The 21,883-nt window shown below is 41.9% G+C and overlaps 1 protein-coding gene across 1 annotated transcript in view; it reads left to right on the forward strand.

The window, feature by feature from the left end:
* PTPN21 (protein tyrosine phosphatase non-receptor type 21) overlaps positions 1-21,883 on the forward strand; it is a 76,515-nt gene that overhangs the window by 34,777 nt on the left and 19,855 nt on the right. Inside the window, exons 3-9 of the mRNA XM_047080257.1 lie at positions 3,229-3,326; positions 5,194-5,261; positions 6,062-6,132; positions 8,825-8,912; positions 9,296-9,384; positions 12,977-13,064; positions 13,987-14,066. Coding sequence (XP_046936213.1) covers positions 3,229-3,326; positions 5,194-5,261; positions 6,062-6,132; positions 8,825-8,912; positions 9,296-9,384; positions 12,977-13,064; positions 13,987-14,066 — 582 coding nt within the window. The remainder of the gene's footprint in view (positions 1-3,228; positions 3,327-5,193; positions 5,262-6,061; positions 6,133-8,824; positions 8,913-9,295; positions 9,385-12,976; positions 13,065-13,986; positions 14,067-21,883) is intronic.

Below are 21,883 nucleotides of genomic sequence, written 5' to 3' on the forward strand. Positions count from 1 at the left end.
CAACTGAGGCACCCAGGTGCCCCTTTATTGGTGATATGTTAAAGCCACAGGTTATGACTTGCCCTTGTTCATTCAAACTGCTACATTGGGGAGCTGGAATTTAACCTAGGTCTGCTTGACTAAAGCTTGTGCTGGTAACTAGTGCCCTGTATATTGAAAGTGTAAACAGAAGTAAACCCACATTACAAGAGTATTAAGAAAGCTATGATGCTATTCTTTTGGGGATTTCTTCAAAATATTTTAATATAAGCCTGGTCTGAAATATCAGGAAGCATTTTCTTTTGGCTTTACTTCCTAGGGTAGGGAACTTCCATCAGAATAGGTAACTTCTACCAAAGTCTTATCTTACCAGGTTACTAGTCAGGGTTCTTATTTTTTAATTTTTATTTATATTATTATTATTTTTAATTTACAACCAAGTTAACATATAGATAATAATGATTTCAGGAATAGACTTTTGTGATTCATCACTTACATAGAGTAGCCATTGCTCCTCCCAACAAGTGTCCTCCTTAATGCCCCTTGCCCATTTAGCCCATCCCCCCACCCAAAACCCCTCCAGCAACCCTCAGTTCGTTCTCTGTATTTAAGAGTCTCTTATGGTTTGTCCTCTTCCCTTATTTTATATTATTTTTGTTTCCCTTCCTTTATGTTCATCTGTTTTGTATCTTAAATTCCACATGAGTGAAGTCACATGATATTTGTCTTTCTCTGACTGACTTATTTCGCTTAGCATAAACACTCTAGTTCCATCCATGTTGTTGCAAATGGCAAGATTTCATTATTTTTTTTTATTTTTTTTAACATTTATTAATTTTTGAGAGAGAAAGACAGAGACAGAGACAGAGAGTGAGTAAAGGAGGAAACGGAGAGGGGGAGACAGAAGCTGAAGTAGGGTCCAGGCTCTGAGCTGTCAGCACAGAGCCTGACGTGGGGCTCGAACTCACAGACCGTGAGATCATGACCTGAACTGAAGTCGAATGCTTAACTGACTGGGCCACCCAGGAGCCCCAAGATTCCGTTATTTTTGATCACCGAATAATATTCCATTATGTGTGTGTGTATACACTGCGCGCACACACACACACACGTATGTATACACACATATGTATACATACATACATGTATGCATGTGTATGTATACATATACATAAATGTATGTGTACACACACACACCCTGCTGCTTCTTTATCCATTCATCAGTTGGTGGATATTTGGGCTCTTTCCATACTTTGGCTGTTGTCAGTAGTGCTGCTATAAACGTTGGGGTGTGTGCGCTCCTTTGAAACAGAGGTCCTATATTCTTTGGATAAATACGTAGTAGTGCAATTGCTGGGTCGTAGGGTAGTTCTATTTTTAATTTTTTAGGAACCTCCCTACTGTTTTCCAGAGTGGCAGCACCAGTTTGCATTCCCACCAGCAGTGCAAAAGGTTCCTCTTTCTCTGCATCCTCGCCAACATCTGTTGTTGCCTGAGTTGTTAATTTTAGCCATTCTGACAGGTGTGAGGTGGTATCTCATTGTGGTTATGATTTGTATTTCCCTGATGATGAATGATCGTTGAGCATGTTTTCATGTGTCTCTTAGCCATCTTGATGTCTTCTTTGGAAAAGTGTTTATTCATGTCTTTTGCCCTCTCTTCACTGGATTATTTGTTTTTTGTTTGTTGAGTTTGATAAGTTCTTTATAGATTTTTGGATACTAACCCTTTATCTGATATGTCATTTGTAAATATCTTCTCCCATTCCATCAGTTGCCTTTTTGTCTTGCTGATTATTTCTTTCTCTGTGCAGCTCTTTATCTTGATGAGGTCCCAATTGTTCATTTTTACTTTTGTTTCCCTTGCCTTTGGAGACATGTCAAGTAAGAAGTTGCTGTGGCCAAGGGGCACCTACCTGCGTAGCTCAGTCAGCTAAGCGTCTGACTTTGGCATAGGTCATGATCTCCTAGTTTGTGGGTTTGAACCCTGCATCAGGCTCTCTGCTGGCTCTCTGCTGTCAGCACAGAGACCGCTTCGGATCCTCTGTCCCCCTCTGTCTCTGCCCTTCCCCTTGGTTCTCTCTCTCTCTCTCTCAATAAATAATTTTTAAAAACTTTAAAAAAAAAAAGTTTTTGCAGCCAAGGTCAAAGATGTTGTTGCCTGTCTTCTCCTCTAGGATTTTGATGGCTTCCTGCCTTACGTTTAGGTCTTTCATCCATTTTGAGTTTATTTTTGTGTATGGTGTAAGAGAGTGGTCCAGGTTCATTTTTCTGCATGTTGCTGTGCAGTGTTCCCAACACAATTTGCCGAGGAGACTGTCTTTTTCCATTGGATATTCTTTCCTGCTTTGTCAAAGATTAGTTGGCCATATGTTTGTGGGTCCATTTCTGGGTTCTCTAATCTGTTCCATTGATTTATGTGTCTGTTTTTGTACCAGTACCATACTGTCTTGATGATGACAGCTTTGTAATACAGCTTGAAGTCTGGGATTGTGATGCCTCCAGCTTTGGTGTTATTTTTCAGGATTGCTTTGGCTATTTGGGGTCTTTCCTGGTTCCATACAAATTTTAGGATTGTTTGTTCTACCTCTGTGAAGAATGCTCGTGTTATTTTGATAGAGATTGCATTGGATATGTAGATTGCTTTAGGTAGTATTGACATTTTAACAATATTTGTTCTTCATATCCAGGAGCATGGAATCTTTTTCCATTTTTTTGTGTCTTTTTCAATTTCTTTCATAAGCTTTCTATAGTTTTCATTGTGTAGGTTTTTCACCTGTCTGGTTGGGTTTATTCCTGGGTATTTTATGGTTTTTGGTGTAATTGTAAATGGGGTTGATTCCTTGATTTCTCTTTCTGACTAGTCAAGGTTTTTAAAGTAATGATTGGTCATGGATTCTCTGTTTTTCCAACTAAACAGAACAAAACTTAGGAACTGTTTTACAGGGCATTGGAAAGGCGACCAGTCATCTGAGTGGTTGTAGCTTTGAAATAACTACAGTTAAGGATAAGTGATTCAACAAATTGATTACATTGTGTGTGTGTGTGTGCGCACGCACGCGTACAGGCCCGTATATGTATGTGTAGGTGTAGATATGGTCAAGGACATTCTTGTCATTTTTTGAAACCATCTGGGGTTAAGGTTTTCTTTGACTAGTTTTTGCTCTTCTACCAAATTATTGTAAAATGTATTGTGTCTCAATTGGAGGTAATATTGATACTGACTTTTTTTAATTGACATTTTTTATAGGTACCAGTATTATCTGCAGCTGAAGAAAGATATCTTGGAAGGAAACATTCCTTGTACATTAGAACAAGCAATTCAGCTAGCCGGCTTAGCTGTTCAAGGTAAATAATGGCAATCGATGATGTAATGGATATATCAGATTGAAATGTATGTTGTAACAGGGACGCCTGACTGGCTCAGTCAGTGGAGCATGTGACTCTTGATCTAAGGGTTGTAACTTTGAGCCCCACATTAGGTGTGGAGATAACTTAAAAAAAAGAATCTTTAAAAAAATGTGTGTTATAACAAAAACAACAAAGGATTCTTAAAATAACTGACTTCCTATAGTGGTGTTAGTGAAATTAGTTTTCTTGCAGGAAAAAATAAATTTGGATACCTTTCGTGAAATATGAGACTTCTGGAGGTGAAGCATGTTAGCCTATGTCAACAGAGCAACCAAAAACAGAGAAAACACACACACACACACACACACACACACACACACACACACACACACACAGCATGTAATATGCTGTGTATTCCTCCAGTGCAGGGACTTGATCTGTAGCTAGCTAATATTTTAGGAAGAAAGATCAGGCAAACAGTGAGGTTGATGAAGTTATATTAACGCTTATACTTTTAGCAGACATCACTTATTTGGTTTCTTAAGCAGTTGTCCTGGATTATAGAGCATTGTCAATCATAACAGATAAAGCTTTGCATTTCGTAAGTGTTTTTGAATTGTGTCATTCTGTTCTGTTTCCCATGTCTAATCAACACGTATTTACATGCATGTATATATTTTGGGAAGACTTCTGATGGGTCATTATTTCAAATGATAATTGGCATTAATTTTGGGAATTGAAACTTAACCAGAAGAATCTTTAATAAAGTTCCTTCAGATATTAGAAGGTATGGAGACATATATCATTTCTAGACAAACAAATGCCTGATACACATGGAGCCATATTCCTTTTCAAGGTACTTGGAATCTTCCTAAATATCATCTTTGGCTTTAAGAGTTAGTTTTTCATGGGTCGCCTGGGTGGCTCAGTTGGTTGTGTGTCCAGCTTCGGCTCAGGTCATGATCTCACAGGTCGTGAGTTCGAGCCCCGCGTTGGGCTCTGTGCTGACAGCTCAGAGCCTGGGGCCTGCTTCAGATTCTATGTCTCCCTCTCTCTCTCTCTCTCTCTCTCTCTCTCTGTCCCTTCCCTGCTTGTGCTCTGTCTCTCTCTGTCTCAAAATTAAATAAACATTCAAAAAAAATGTTAAAAAGAAAGGTTTTCATAAGGTCTTTGCAGAACTATCTTTTTTTTTTTTAACAATTAAAAATTTCTAAAGCAGACACATCTTGCTGTAACATGTTCAAGTGATCTAATTGCATTTCCTAGAGGTGATCACTGCTATAAACAGTTTGGTTTCTTTCTGATATCTTCCAGTGCATAAGTAAGCACACGTGATTACAGGGTAGCTTTTGTTTGTTATTCATAAAAATGAGATCATGATACATTTAGTTTGTAACTTTTTTCCCTTTATTTGTAGGTATGTTTCCAAGTTTAAGACACATGAATCTACCTAATATATATATTATATTAAATAATAAATAATATATATATTTTTAATGTTTCATTTATTATCTTTGAGAGAGAGAGACAGAGCATGAGTAGGGGAGGGGCAGAGAGAGAGGGAGACACAGAATCTAAAACAGGCTCCACGCTCCGAGCTGTCAGCACAGAGCTCAACACGGGTCTCAAACTCACAAACTGTGAGCTCGTGACCTGAGCCAAAGTCAGACAGTTAACTGGCTGAGCCACCCCATTGATATTTTTAAAAAGACTTTTTAAAACATATACTGTATAGCAGCTGTAAGGCACATTTGACTTCTAAGTCATAAGCATACCATCTATATACTGCATATTGCATTTGGTTGTATATGTTTTTCTTTGCAAATTAAACATAACTAATGTGAATATTTGTCATTTTGTACAGCCGATTTTGGTGACTTTGATCAATATGAATCGCAGGACTTCCTTCAGAAATTTGCCTTGTTTCCTGTGGTAAGACTTCTTTCAACATTGGGCTTTTTATAAATAGTTTATTTCCACATCCTTTAATAATCCCCAAAACAAAGTCCATATGGTGGATTTACTGGGCTGGAATAGTGTTTAAAAAAATCAATTGCCTCAAACAACTCAAGTGGAAGTGCTTTGCTTTGTAGTCTTACTGGTCGTTGTAAACCCACAGAAATGGAAGGGGTGCAGTCACTGGGCTGCAGCCAGAGAGATTTGTTTTGTGTTTGGGTGTGAGTCTAAGAGAGGGATTCACTTCCAACTTCTGAGGAACCACATGGAGGTTTTGCTTTTAACCGAAGGCTCGAAACCTCTCAGTGATGTGGGAATGAATTTGGCTTCTCAGCAGCAGTGTAAAAAGTAGGTGGCAAGAAGACACTGCTGTCTGCTTTTTAAAGTCACTACTGATGTGATTGACAGGGAAACCACATTGGAACAACTACGGGAGGTGTTATGATGCTCTTCTGAGTGTCTACACAGTCAGCCAGGGAACACACAAGGTGTTGTCGTTGTGCCGGACTCAGAACTGGCTGATGGGTGATGTTGCCAACCTGAAATAACTCAGCTGAGACCTTCTCCGGGATGAACTGAGAAGGCGGGGCGGGTGTTTTGGCTCCTGAGCACAAGCTACTTCATTCCTTAGAAGGATCTTGATCACATACTTAAGCAAATCTCCCGCATGCTGATACTAGTCCGAATTTTGCCTGCTAGTGACAGGACTAGCGGTGATTCCTCTGAAGAAATTTCGGTGGCTTGTTTACATACTTACTGCAGTGTATTTTCTTCAGGGGTGGTTACAAGATGAAAAAGTATTGGAAGAAGCAACCCAAAAAGTGGCCTTACTGCATCAGAAATACAGGTAACACTAAGAGATAAGAAATGGAAATCGTGTGGAAGCAAAGCCGGGTTGACTATGATATACGTATTGACGCGGTTAAAACTTGGAGCTTTCGTGCTGCTGCAGCCACTACTTCTGCTCTGGGGAGCCAGCGTTCCATCGCACTCAGTGTGCCAAGTGCTGTTCTAATCACTTCCCCGTGTTAATTCATTTACTGTCCATGGTTATCAGTGAGGAAGCTGAGAACATTGAAAGCAGCCAGTCACTGAAGGGTGCCACTTCTTTACTCCATATAGTAAAGGTTTCGGTGGTGACCTAGTCTCATGTGGGTTAATGCAAGATTAGGGAGACTTGTTTCCTATTGTGATGCAGCCCGTGTAGAGTTACCCCCCCCCCCCCAGTATACCTTTGGAAACTGTATCTCTGTCTTCTGGGCAATCTGTACCATGAGCTGTGTTTCTTGCCCTGGCCCATGCATGTGGGTAAATAATGGCCTCATTTGGTAGTGAACCTGTGTGTGTTGTGTGTAAGAAAAATCCTCCCCCATGGGGCACTTGGGTGACTCAGTCGGTTAAGTGTCTGACTTCGGCTCAGGTCATGATCTTGCAGTTCGTGAGTTCTGGTGCCACATCTGGCTCTGACAGCTCAGAGCCTGGATTGTGCTCTGGATTCTGTGTCTCCCTTTCTCTCTGCCCCCACTCACGCTCTGTCTCTGTCTCAAAAATAAACATTAAAAAAATTTAAAAAAAGAAAAAGAAAAAGAAAAAAATCCTCCCCCGGAGAATGCTAGGTCTTACTCTCAACCGAATGCTACATAGTTCCAGGTATGTTAGATAACATTACGCTCTTATAACCACTCTTTAAGGTAAATGATATTCTGTTTTTACAGACTGAAAAAACCAAGCTCAAAAAGAGTAAATAACTTGCCCAAAGTTACATGTGGTAGAGACGGGATTTGAACCCAGGTGTATCTAATTATAACCTATTGTTCATCCCCTCCCATTAAAAATAACCTTTTGCCTTTAGTCTCTTCCCACTCAAATCCATAGAGTTGCTCACTAGAGACCAATCTTCTTTTTAAAAAAAAATTTTTTTTTTAATATTTATTTACTTTTGAGAGGGAGAGAGAGAGACAGTGAGCAGGGGCAGGGGAGGGGCAGAGAGAGAGGGAGAGACACAGAACTCAGTGGGCTCCAGGCTCTGTGCTGTCAGCACAGAGTCTAATGCTGGGCTTGAACTCACAAACTGAGATCATGACCTGAGCTGAAGTCAGATGCTTAACCGACTGAGCCACCCAGGCACCCCAAGATCAATCTTCTTAAAACACCACTTTCTTTTCATCTCCCCTCCTTGCCTTCCCAAGTGCTCATGAGTCTTTTCTGGCTTTCCACTAGCCTGAGTTCATTAGCCCTGGGATTAAAGACTTGGTCACATCCTGCCTTTCTGGCTTCACTTTTTGCTGTCCCAAATAAACCTTTTCTTTCTGCCAGCATAATTCATCCCTCAGGCACTTATCACCCTATCTTTTGTTACTTTCATGTACTCATCTGTGCATCTTTTTTTTTTTTTTAATTTTTTTTAATCTTTATTTATTTTTGAGAGAGAGAGAGAGAGAGAGAGACAGTGCAAGCAGAGGAGGAGCAGAGAGAGGGAGACACAGAATCCCAAGCAGGCTGCACAGAGCGTGATGCGGGGCTCGAACTCCCAAATCGTGAGATTATGACCTGAGCCGAAGTCGGGCGCTTAACCGACTGAGACACCCAAGCGCCCCTTGTTTGTGCATCTTTTTAAAAGATAGTTTAGTACTGTTATTCTGTATGAGGCTGGATGCTGTGGCATGAAGATAAATAGAACAATTAGCTGCCATCAAAGGATGTATTCCCTGCTTTGGAGTCTTAAGGGGTGGGCATTGGAATAGTAATTATAAACTAACAATGTGATATGAGTGCAGTGGGGGAGGTGTGCATAGAATGTGGTGGGTCTGCATGGATGGAGCAGGGGCATCTGATTTAGACTCAGGGATATCACAGCAGGTGACAAAGGAGTGATACGTAGGCCGACTCTTGAAGGCTATTAGGGATTGATCAGGTGCACAGGTGAGTGACGGTTGTGCCAGGAAGACGGATCAGCATGTGCAGAGGCCAGCATGAGAGAACATCGTGGCTTGGTTGCAGGGTGGGATGCCTTATGGATGCTGGAAGAACAGCAGATGAGGCTGGGGGGGGACAAGCCTCCATGCAGTTGAGAACCTTCTTTACCCACACTGCCTTCCTGCCCACCCTTGTAACTCTGCCCTGGAAAAGGATTACCATCTTCTAACCCTTACCATCTTCTAACACTTATCGCTTGGCAATTAGCACACGATGCTTAGTATTGCCTGATATTTTGCATAATAAGCAGTTACTTAGTGGTTTCAAATGAATTCCAGCTTTCAGTGAAGACTTTTTAGGGAGTTTGACTCCCCACGTCCCCCTGGCCTGCCCGAAGTACAGGGATGGGATCTTTATAACCCTCAGCGTTCAGCAGAGTGCTGTGCGTGTAGTTGACTTTCAATCGATGTTCATGGATCGGTTGAAGTAATTTCTGGTATGCTTAAAAATTTGAAATGTTTGAAAATATCTTATGCCAAATTGATTATGTAGTTTTTTAGCAACGCCTCCTCCCCACCCCCATTTTTGGTTCTGTGATCAACCTCACATCTTTTGGGTTGCAGAAGGCTCACGGCTCCTGATGCTGAAATGCTGTACATGCAGGAGGTAGAGAGGATGGACGGCTATGGAGAAGAGAGCTACCCCGCAAAGGTGAGTATGGCATGAAGGCTGGGGCTCTCCCAGTCGATCTCAGGAGCTCAGAGGACAGTGGGGAGACCTGGGGACACCCTGTGGTGCAGAGGCGGGAGGCATGGGAAAGTCTGGAAACCGGAAAGCTGAGGTCCTGTGACCAAAATTTCTTAGTAAGACACACTCCTGTTTTGCAATTTGTTCTTTGAAATGCTCTTGAAAATGGGTTCTTTGAGGAGCCCGGTTTGTCCTCTTTTCATACCTATTCGACAAGGTGATTCCTTTAAACCTTTCAGACTTTGCCCTCCATGTAGGTCTTCTGAGCATCTGCTAAGCTGGGTTCATTGTCACACTTCTCATGCACCTGATGTCCAAATGCTTCTTTCTGTGCTTTCTCCTTTCAGGATAGCCAAGGCAGTGACATATCCATTGGAGCATGTCTTGAAGGCATCTTCGTGAAACACAAGAATGGAAGGCCTCCTGTGATATTTAGGTACTTTGCTTACATCCTTTGCACTTTTCTGCGGCTCCTCTTGGTGATAGTTTTTTTTTTTTTTTTTTTTTTAATTTTTTTTTTCAACGTTTATTTATTTTTGGGACAGAGAGAGACAGAGCATGAACGGGGGAGGGGCAGAGAGAGGGAGACACAGAATCGGAAGCAGGCTCCAGGCTCTGAGCCATCAGCCCAGAGCCTGACGCGGGGCTCGAACTCACGGACCGCGAGATCGTGACCTGGCTGAAGTCGGACGCTTAACCGACTGCGCCACCCAGGCGCCCCAGTGATAGTTTTTAGTACATATACTAGTAATAGTGCCCACATATCTCACCCTGGGTTTCATTAGGAAATGGATATATGCCCCTCCTAGAATAAAATAACACCTGACTGCATTGGTTCTTTTATAAGCCACTTTCTTCAAAACCAAATGTGTGGAAAACAGTGCTTATAATAATGGCCTACTTATGAAATGCTTAAAGGTGGGTGACCCTTTTCTTACCAAATGGAGGCTGTTCTTTGTTTTGATGTGAGTTTTTAATTTCAGCTCTAGATTCTAGGACTGTCTTTTTGTGGAAAATCTGGGCCTTTCTCTGATTCTAGTCATGCACTAAAATTCCTAAAATACTAGCATCTAAGCAAATTTCTTTCTTTTTTTTTTTTTTTTTTGGTTAAGCAAAGTTCAGTTACTTTTTATAATGTTCATTTTTTTCCTGATTATAAAAATGTGATGCTATTCATTTGTGGAAATCTTAGAAGGTTTATAGCGAGAGGATCTATAGCAATGTGCTAATAGTGGCCAACTTCAAACAATGAAATTGCAGGTGGCTTAAATTTCCCTTTCAGTATTCTGTATTTGAATTTATATCTTGAAGATAGCCAATTAGACCATGTTATTCAATCCCTGCCTTTTCATTCCTTAAAATTCATACCCTAGAAAATCCAAAGTGTCATTTCATAGAAATAGTTCCAGTATTATTCAGAGATTCTATTTTCTATTTACTTTGATTCTGTTTTTTTTTTTTTTTTTCACTCTGATTCTATTCTTGACGAAAATTTAAAAGTTTATATTGTTTTTGTAGAGCAGTAAAACATTATATCAGTTTTGGTTCTGGGTTCCTTTGTGTTTACTATTTACTGAGTGCTTGTCATGAGCCAGGTTCTGTGCTGAGTGCTCTCTGTGTATTTTTTCATGTGATCTTTACAACTCTGAGTAGATGGTACTACCACCACTTTCCACATGGTTTAATTGAGCCTTAGAAAAATGGAGTGATTTGTCTAAGGTCACCCAATTATAAACTGGCGTAACCAAGAACTCAGATTCTCCACTTAAACTCAGATTCTCCACAGATTAACCACTGCGTTAAATGGCCTCGTTTATTTTTATTATTTATTTATTTATTTAAAAAATTTATTTGTTTATTTTTTTAATTTACATCCAAGTTAGTTAGCATATAGTGCAACAATGATTTCAGGAGTAGATTCCTTAATGTCCCTTACCCAGTTAGCCCATCCCCCCCCCCCAACACAACCCCTCCAAGTAACCCTCTGTTTGTTCTCCATGTTTAAGAGTCTCTTATGTTTTTGTCCCCCTCCCTGGTTATATTATTTTTGCTTTCCTTCCCTATGTTCATCTGTTTTGTATCTTAAAGTCCTCACATGAGTGAAGTTATATGATATTTGTCTTTCTCTGACTAATTTTGCTTAGCATATTACCCTCTAGTTCCATCCACGTAGTTGCAAATGGCAATATTTCATTCTTTTTGATTGCCGAGTAATACTCCATTGTGTATATATACCACATCTTCTTTATCCACTCATCCATCGATGGATATTTGGGCTCTTTCCATACTTTGGCTATTGTTGATAGTGCTGCTATAAACATGGGGGTGCATGTGCCCCTTCGAAACAGCACACCTGTATCCCTTAGGTAAGTACCTAGTAGTGCAGTTGCTGGGTGGTAGGGTAGTTCTATTTTTAATTTTTTGAGGAACCTCCATACTGTTTTCCAGAATGGCTGCATCAGTCTGCATTCCCAGCAACAGTACAAAAGAGATCCTCTTTCTCCGCATCCTCAAATGGCTTCTTTTATTAAAAGAAACTTAATTCCCCACTATTCAAGCTCTCTAAAAACCATTCTGACTGTTTCTTCTTGAGGACTAGGTTTTCCTTTGAAGATTTTTTTTCCTCTAAGCTGACATTCCTTCCTTTATTTCCTTTAGTTTCCTTATTTTCCTTTACTACTGCCTTTTGGGCTCTGAATTCTCCATGGTGATTTTGACCATGGTGTACCCAGTGTGGGGAGCATAAACCCACTCCCAGACTGTACTGCCCTCAGTCCAGCAGCACTCCCCTTTGGCAATTGCTCTCATGGCCCTAAGTTGCTCATTTAAGTCTTCTAAGTGTGAGTTGGGGGTCAGGGGGCAGAAAAGGATCTGGACTGCACCAGCAGGGCAGGGCTCTGACAGTGCCCGAAGGGCCCTATGAAAACTGGAGGCATCCAGCCAGCTTCTTTTATCTCACTGGGTACGAATTTTTAAAATAGCCTTCTTTAATAATGATGGTTTATTTAGGTTTAACAATTAAACACTGAATCACAAAAAATTAATTTTATTTATTTAAATAAATTTAAGATAGAGCATCTAGGTGGCCCAGTCGTAAAGCATCTGATTTCAGCTCAGTTGCTGAGCTGATGGTGATCTCATGGTTCATGAGTTTGAGTCCCACATTGGGTGAGCTTGAGCCCCGCTTCTCTCTCTCTCTCTCTCTCTCTGCCCCTCTTGGATTCTCTCTTTCCCTCTACTTCTCACTCACTTGCGCCTTCTGTCTCTCTTAAAAAAAATAATATATTTAAGATAAATAAATCTAATGTAATGGAGAAGGATGAAGAGAGGTAAAATTTTTCTTTCAGATCCATTTTTCCCTTTTATAAAATTATGTGTTATGTAATAAAATATTAATATATAAAATCTAAACTTGGTAAAATACAGTTAGCAAATACAGGATCAGAGTTTGAAACCTGATGAACACACCCGGAGTAGTTCACTCTTGGGGTTCTTGGCATTTGATCTTTGTTTCACCCTGAAGCTTTTCAGAGCACCCCTCCTCCACCTTTGTGCCTTGTTTACCTGAAAAACTTAATGGTACTTGCTTGTGTCTATGTTCTCTCTCTCATCCCCACCCTCCAACTGTGTTTCTTTGAGGGAAGCACCGTACCTTACTGATCTTAGTATCCCTGGGACCTAACACGATTTCGGGCATTGTTACAATGGACGTTTGTTGAATGAATGAAGGAGGCATTGGCAACCAGCTCAGAGAGGCCTCTTTGGTCAAACTAATCTGGCAAACGAGGATAGACAGATCTTAATGTTCTTAAGTACTGTTTGCCTTCACCTAGTCTACATATATTTACTTTTTGCAACTAGCTGTTGTCACTTCAACAAGAAGATGCATGCCAGCTGATTAAAACAACTGTTTTCTTTTTAAGACGATTAACAAATATTAACTTACACATCAAGCTCGAGAAGGAAAAATCCTATGTTCCATCTTCTAGTGACACTCACATTGCTGTTTTCTATTTGTTATTCTGTAGGTGGCATGATATTGCTCACATGTCCCACAATAAGTCCTTTTTTGCATTAGAGCTGGCCAGTAAAGAGGAGACCATCCAGTTTCAAACTGTGAGTAAACACTAGGAATCTGCCTGGAACGTTTTCCCTAGAAGTTAACAAGTTAGCATTTCATTGTGCATGTTTGGGGAGGGAGGTGGCATTAAAATTATATTTGGGGCACCTTGGTGGCTCAGTTGGTTGAGTGTCTGACTTCGGCTCAGGTCATGATTTCATGATTCGTGAGTTTGAGCCCCGCATTGGGCTGTCCACACAGAGCCTGGTTCAGATCCTCTGTCCCCCTCCCTTTCTGCCCCTCCCCTGCTCATGCTCGCTCTCACTCTCTCTCTCTCTCTCAAAAATAAATAAACATTAAAAAAAATAAAATTATAATATTTAGTACTTTTATAAAACATAAAATACTAATAACATTTTGCATAATAGCACTTGGCAAAAAGTAGTTGCTCAGTAAATATTGTCGAATGAATGAGTCCTTGAATAAATACTATCTGGTATGGTGATCTTTAAAGTAAACTAAAGGGACTAAATAGGAGAGAAAGTAAGTACTAACATATTAATTTCCATTGCTAAGTGAATGCCTCTGTAGAAATATTATTTCACAGTTAATTGCTTTTGCTCTCTTGACAAAGGCAGTGTTGAGTCACCAAGTCAAATGCCTTTTTTTAAATTGTCTTTGAGTATCTATTTGTCAAAATACAAGTTGATATTTTCATAATTTTTAAAATTTCTAAGTCATCTGAAACTGTTCAGTGTAAGAGTCATACCCTTAGAACATTTTTTTTGTTTTTGGTCTTCCTAATTTAAATCCTAATTAGAGCCTTCATATGATAGGCGCAGCATTAGAAAATGAAAGAGTCGGTGTGTTTGAAAGAGTCGGGATATTATATCCCCCAGTCATGTCTTGTTCTCCGACAAACTCTGTATCAAGTTGTAAATGTGTTTTCATTTACTTTATGCATATTTCATTTGCTAGGAAGACATGGAAACCGCAAAATACGTGTGGAGACTCTGTGTTGCGCGACACAAATTCTACAGACTAAATCAATGCAGCCTGTGAGTACATCCTGTTCATGGAAATTGTAGAAAATAATGAGGTTAGGAGTTTTCATCTTGAGCTGTATCGTGTCATTTAGAAAGGAAAATTTTGTAGAAAATAACAGTTTTAGGACATAAAGTGCGTGTTAAAATAGTTCTCAAAAATATTGTTTCATTTTATCTTTGGATGACTTCTAATAACTACAGATATATGCCTCTAAGATTTTCTTCACCTATTTACTAGAATCACTGATTCTTGAAATTTAAAAAGAGAATTTTTTTTATTGGCATTTTGAGTAATTATTCAGCTTGTCAAGCCGTTTGGAGAATTTATACCTTCTCTTCCTAAGGAATATTTTTCTTGGCCCCATGGGCTTCCCCCGTTCTGCTGGATCATTCCCATAAGCATACAAACATGCTATAATATTGCATCTCTTAAAACACTTGACCTTCATTCCACATGCCATCCGTCCACGGCTCCATATCTCTGCTTTCCTATATAGCAAATTTCTTCGAAGGAGTTGTATAGACTTGTTTTCTCTCCTTCTTTCTGCCCTGCTTCCCCTAGCTGCCACACACTGACACTGCTTGTCACGGTGACAGTGACCTTCATCCCATGGTCCTGTCAGGACCACAGAAGTTCTTTCACTGGACCACTCAGCAGCACTTAACCTCTGGCCACCCCTTCCCTTCTGCACTCTGCTCCTCCTTGGCTGCCAAGACCCCACCCTCTCCTGCTTTTCCTCTTTCTGGGCCGTTTCTTCTCAGTCACCTTTGCTGGTGTAATCCTCAGACCTCTTTCCCACCTATGCTCGTTCTCCAGGGGATTCACCTTGTGTCAGGCTTACAGATCACATCTGTCTGCTGGAAGCGCCTCCGATTTTATTTCTAGCTCAGTCCTCTCCCTGAGCACAGCCAACTGCCTACTTGATGTCTACACTTGGTGACTTAAGAGGCATCCCAGATTTGCTGTGTCTAAAACGAAACTCTTGACATGCTCTTTCTCTTCCTGCCCCCAAATCTGCCTCTTCCTTACCCTTTCTCATTCGATAAGTGGCAACACTCCATATTCACCCCGTTGCCCAAGCCCCAAACCTACTTAATTCCCACTTGATTCTTGTTTATTTCATCCCATACCCAATGCATCAGCAAGCTGTGCCTTCAAAATATATCTGAAATGTGACCACTTTGACCACCTCCTCCGCTAACAACTCAGTGCCAGGCCATCAGTGTTTCTAATCTAGAATACTGCAGTAGCCTTCTGACACCCTCCTCGTTTCGGTACCTGCCGTGCCTATAGCCTGCTTTCCATAAGTCAGCCAGACTGGTCTTAGTTTAGTAGGGGTCAGATCCTATCACTCTTCTTAAAACCCTGTACTGGAATTTCATCATACTTGAAAGCACAAAGCTGTCCACGATCTGGTCCTTGCCTGGTTCCTGCCTTATTTCCTTCACACCCTCCTCCTGCTCACCCTTTCCCAGCCACACTAGTGTCCTTTCTGGTCTGTGAACATGTTCTGCCCTTAGAGATGCTGTGCTTGCCCCTTCCTCTGCCTGAAATGCTTTTCCTTTGCATGCCTCATTCTCCCACTACATCAGTTGTCTGATCAGAGGAGGCCCTCTTCAGAGAGGCTGACCGTAGCTGCCCTGGGGACCCCTTCCCTGCCTACCTATCTCTCTGTATCCCCTTGCCCTATTTGATTCTTCATCATAGTACTTAGTACCACCTGAATTTGTATATCTGCTTGTTTACTTGTTCTCAGCAGGTAAGCGCCACAGCAGCACAGAGGGCCGCAGAGGGCCAACACTCTCTTATTAACCCCTGTGCTCCCAGTGCTGAATAAGGGGCTGGCCCACAGCAGGCCTTGATGAATTTGTTGAAGGAATCTATAGAAATGCATGTTAAGAGGTCTGATTTGGGATGCCCGTGGTGCCGTAGGGGCCCTTCAGAGAAAGGGTACCTAACTCAGAACTGCCAACGTAGGAAAGGCTTCTCAGCAGAGTGACCTCTAAACTGAGACTTGGAAGGTTTTGCTTCATCCCCACAAGCTTTCTCTATGCTGTCCTTTCTCCCCTGTCCCATTGTAGCTGCCTCTCATCTGGCTCTCGGGCCCATCTCCCCTGGCTCCAGCCAGTTTTCTGGATGGATGAGCAAAAGGTGTAGCACTTCTCCCAAAGTTATAGCTCAGAACCGCATCGGAGCCTGTCTCTTCCCCCACCCCCCCTTCCTTAGCTACGACATTAAGCACAAGACTCCCATGATCCTCCTCTGGGCTCATCTGCCCTTGATGCTGGCCCTGGTGCCCATAGCTCCTACAATGCTGATGCCTCTTGCAGCCCCAGGCCTTGCTGGAATGCACTCTTTCTCCCCTTTTCTGGCAGACTCTTGGTTGTTCTTCCAGATCCAGTTTAAGTGCAGCCGTCCTGGAGGCCACCGTGCATTTAGTTTGCTAAGTCCTCAGTGCCATTCTCAAAGTTCTGATTGTTTTCTACCACTTTCTGATTCAGTAGGTATTTCCTCTGTGTCAAGCATTATTTCCTTAAACCTCTACAACAGCCCTGTTTGGTGCAATTCTTAATGTCTTTTGGTAGATGAAGGTTCAGAGACCCACATTGTTGTTGCCCTACGGCACAACCAGTGCTGCCAACCACCACGCCAGGCTGCTAGCGCATCGTGTGCCTGCTGTTCTACGTGGACTTGGTTTGTCCGTCTTGTCCGGTGGTACCCCAGTGTCTGGCAAGGCACCTTGTACCTAAGGCTTAGTGAATGATGGAAGCCTGAGTGAGAGAGATGGGTATGAGAGGGGAGAAGAGCCCTTTTGTTCCTTGTTGATTTCCTTTTACTACTGATTGTAATTTGAGAGGGGGGGGGGGGATCTTGAAAGGACATTTGTCCCTTAAGGCCAGGAAGGAAGAGGAAAGGCTGTGGAAGTGCTTTCTGTTTTATAGGGAGCCAAGGTGTGAAGAGAAACTGGTTAGGAATAACCATGCACAGGGCAGGCCCGTCTTTGGGACTCAGGAAAGAAAAGGAAATGACCAGGGATGACCCTGCGGGGGAGCCAGCTAAAGACTAGCCCCTCAGCCCCAGTCCTCCTCCCCTCCCTTCCTCCCTGGACACCATGTAGGCGTGTTTTTCTCTGAGTCCCGCTGTTCCTCTGGTGGTGGGATGTGGAAAGCACTGACTGACCGGGAGGGGGAGCCCTGCTTTCTCTGCTGGCTGCTGGCTTGCGGCTCCGGATGTATTTGTGCATGAATGTGCTTCCCCTGGTGGCCAGATTCAGCGGTGCTACTAGTCCACAGCGGTCACATTTGGGGCTCTCCTGGACTGGCCTGGTTACCTAATCACGTGTGACATTATTTTCATGCAGAAGTAGTGTTCTGAGATCCAAGCAGTAGATACACACTCTGTCAGAACACAGCCTTTTCATAAGTTTAAGAGTATTTATAATATTGAACCATCATTTCTTCATTTATTCCTCCTCTGGAAAATAATGGAGAATCAAATCAATCATTTGGAATAAACTGCAAACTGCAATCTCTTTCCAAGTAGGCATCCATGTAGGTTGGTGTTAATGCCCTTTTTTTTTAAGGAGTTTTTTTTTGGCAAATCATCACCTGCTAATGATTTTAAAGTTCAGATGGAAAAGAAAGAAATTCAGTTTTAGAAATCTAAGTTTAGTCATATTGCTGTTTCTTGCTAAATGTAAATAAAATTACATTCATAGGGCCTTCAGTTGCATACATCTATATAAAGAAAACATACGAGTGTTTCAGAGATGAAATAATTATGTTTGAAGGAGTATTTTCCATATTTTGTTTTTAATCTCTGTACATCCAGTAGATTTAAGGAAGTCCATATCCATGAGCCATTCATGGAGGATCCCTGCTTCATTCTGTAGGAAACTAACACAGTTCACTATCAGCACTTGCTCTCAGGTGAAGTAAATGAATTCTTAGCTTTTAATGTTTTGATGGGTGATAAAACTGAAAATAACTTTACATTTTATGGTCATTTCTTTAAAAAAATTTTTTTTTTAAATGTTATTTATTTTTGAGAGAGAGCGCGTGAGCAGAGGAGGGGCAGAGAGAGAGGGAGACACAGAATCTGAAGCAGGCTCCAAACTGTCAGCACACAGCCCAACACAGGTCTGGAGCCCATAAACTAGGAGATCATGACCTGAGCTGAAGTTAGATGCTTAACTGACTTAGCCACCCAGGCGCCCCTATGGTCATTTCTTTTAAGGCTCTCAACCTAGACTGTTCAGTCACATTTAATAATTATAATGATCCTGAAGTATTGGTAGATTTGTTCTCATGGTCCAGATGGGTCAGCCGATAGTGTGATGGGCATCTGATGAAACTGCATCAAGCCTGAAATTGGACAGTGGATTCTGGATGGCTGGGTCAGCCTGGGGCACCTGGGGTCTCAGGAGATGATTCTACTTGTATAGAAAGAGGATTTTGCTCCTAGAGTGTTGTCCTCCGCCCAACCCCCTGCTGGTCCTGACATATAATAAAATGGTGTTTTGGATGGCCTCGTTTGATTCATCCAAACTTGACCCAGATGAGTATATTTTAGAATTTATAGAATGACTTGCTCCCTCCCTCCACTTTTAAACAAGGTACTTTAGGGGCACCTGGGTGGCTCAGTCGGTTAAGCGACAGACTCTTGATCTCAGCTCAGGTCATGATCTCCCGGTTCATGAGTTCGAGCCCCTGCATCTGTGCCATCAGCACAGAGCCTGCTTGGGATTCTCTCTCCCTCTCTCTTTGCCCCTCCCCTACTCACATGTGCATGTGCGCATTCTCTCTCAAAATAAAGCTTTAAAAATAATAATAAGCAAGGTACTTTAAGTAGCAGAATCAGCTTTTGATGTCACCCAAGCCTTAAAAATGAGAGAAGAAGGGGGCGTCTGGGTGGCTCAGTCAGTTGGGCGTCTGACTTCGGCTCAGGTCATGATCTTGCAGTCTGTGAGTTCAAGCCCCTCGTCGGGCTCTGCGCTGACAGCTCAGAGCCTGGAGCCTGCTTCACATTCTGTCTCCCTCTCTCTCTGCCCCTCCCCTGCTCTCACTGTGTCTCTCTCTCAAAAATAAAATAAAAACATTTAAAAAAAATTTTTTTAAATGAGACAAGAATGTGACTATTACTTTAGGGTTGGATTAGGAATTAAATGAAATAATGTCAATCTGTAGGTCACAAACCTTCTTCCAGACCTCAGAATTGGTCCTGCTGTAATCAGTCTCTCTAATTCATATGAGAAAAAGACTGGGAGAGAAACATTTTTGGGGAGGTTGGTATCCCCCAAGCTGTAGAGCCATGTGATAAAGGTTTCAAGAGACTTAGTCTAGAGGGAAAGCTGAATTTCAGTCACCGGCCGGCTGCTTGCTGAGCCTAGTGACAGGGCTGGTATGTGTGCCCACTTTTGTTCTGGAAACTCTGGCCAGAACACTGACTGGAGGAAGTGCTTCCTGGAGGGGAATGGGGCTGCACCTTCTTCTAAGCCCACTGCAGGGTTTGAAGAGCCTGGAGGAGGCCTGGAAGAAGATGGAGTAACCCTATCCCATCAGAGAAAGTCATTGAGACCAACATTTGTAGGTATTTCCACCATCCAACACATTTTTCATTCACCACAGTCTCCTCTTCACTAGCTATAAACCAATAGGAAAGGAAGCTCACACAGCAAAATTGAGACAGCTCTTAGAAATAGGAGTCCGGCATGCCTGGGTGGCTCAGTTGGTTAGGCGTCTGACTCGATCTCACAGTTTCAAGAGTTGGAGTCCCGCATCTGGCTATGCATTGTCAGTATGAAGCCTGCCTGGGATTCTGTCTCTGTCCCCCCTCTGCTTGCGCTCTCTCTCTCTCTCTCTCTCTCTCTCAGAATAAATAAACTTAAAAAAAAACAAAAAAAAAAAAGAAACGAGCTCAACTGTAAATGCTCAGTAATCGGTATCTGCTTCAGTCCTTTACTAATGGTGTCACTCATTTGTTTGGCAAACATTTGAGGCCTTCCTTTTGTGCCAGGCACCAGTGATACCTTTATGTCCTCGCGCCTCCATGGAGCTTACAGATCGGCTGGGGCTGGGGAGGGGGTGGGAAAATAATCAGTCGCTAGGAGCCTGCGCTCCATAACCTGACAGACCTGCCTGGTTCCAGTGCCGGTTCTGCTACTTATTTGTCATGTGACCAAGAGCAGTTCCCTTAATCTAAGTATCCGTTTCCTTGTCTGTAAAATCCAGATAATAACTGGCATCCTTTATGGTGTTGTTGTTCAGATTCCGTGAAATAATCACGTTCAGCCCTTAGCGCTGCTTCAGTAAGTAATATTCATTTTACCTGGGCCAGCAGCATATACTTAGTTTGTCTTCTCCGGTGCACACATTCCAGTGATTTTTTTTTCCCCTAAGAGTTCTTCGGCTGTCTCATTTTTAGCAGCACCCATCAGCACAGTAACTGCCCCCAGAGTCTGGAAAACACCAACCAGCAGTTATGCCATTTTCTCTTGTACACTCAGGTAAGGATGGCTGACCTCTCAGTAAGCTGCATTTACAAGAACGGCAGCAGGAAGAAAGGGGAGGTAGACTATTAGAACCGATGGCAAGGCTGCCTAGCCAGACCGTTTGGCGGGAGAAAGACATGTTCAGTTTGTTTGTGTTTAGCAAGAAGCAGCCTCTGCAGCGGGCAGAGTCGCTTCCACACCGGGTGCTCCCAGCAAGGCCGCCAAAATAGATACCGCGTGTGGGAGTTCCTGCCTATGCTCCTAAGCTCTGCATCTCTGCATTTTTAATTTAACACATTCAAGTTTTATTTTTGCCCGAGGCTGGGCAACTCGGGACATGTTGTTGTACTCTACCAGCCCTTTCTTCCCGTCTCTGAATTTTGAATTTATAGTACCTTAAAAGTTCAGTCCGTTTGGACAGTGGACTAAACGCGAGCTTCAGAGGACCCACTTCTGCCTAAACCTATGGGGAATAAGCAGAGGCAAAGTAAACTTCAAGGCTACAAAATGCCTTCAGATCATGGATGCTGATTTTAAGGAGTGTTTTAATGTACAGTGAGTGAGCGTTCAATAAAACAACACGGTGCACCTTCCCACCTCAATTCCCCGAGGAGGCCTCAATTAGGACCGATAATGCTTTGGTGGTGGTTAACAGGTATTCTTGCAGCCCGACAGAATTCACATCGGTTGTGTCGTTGTTGAGTTACATAAATTCTGGCAGATGGGATATTCTTTGGAAAAGAGACACTTCTTCTTTAGCAACAACCTTAACACATTTTGATGATAATGAAAGAAAATTATTACAAAAAGCATTTAATTTAAAAAAATCAACTAGTAAAAAAGCAGTTGTAGTCACCTGATGTTAAGTTCCTGATGAGCACTCGTTTTTTTTTTCTTTGTAATTTCTCTTATTGGTCTTGTGTTTAGATAGATCTTCAGCCTATGATATATAATAGAAGAATTTATGTTTTCTGTAAGTTCACTTGTGACTTCATATTTAAATTTCTAATTTTTAAATGCATGTCAACGTGCTTTCTTAGATGGTTTTAATGACACTTGAACTTTTTATAAATGGTCCATTGTACCAAAAACCTACCTTCTCTCTGCTGAGCTGGAGTATCCCCTTTATCACAGAAGCAGTTTTTATTTGGGGGGGGGGACCATTTTTCAGATTGCTCTTATGTTCCCTTATTCTAACGTTGTCACTGAGTCAGTACCACCCTAGTTTCATTAAAGCCCAATATTTGGTGACAGTTTTTTCTTTTCTTTTCTTTTTTTTCTTTCTTTTTTTTAATATTTAAATTTTAGTTAAGATACAGTACAGTATTGGTTTTAGGA

Source organism: Lynx rufus, unplaced genomic scaffold, assembly GCF_022079265.1.
Source record: "Lynx rufus isolate CCGP_SWC_20201006 ecotype Redwood Valley unplaced genomic scaffold, mLynRuf1.p SCAF_17, whole genome shotgun sequence".
NCBI classification, from domain to species: Eukaryota; Metazoa; Chordata; class Mammalia; order Carnivora; family Felidae; genus Lynx; species Lynx rufus.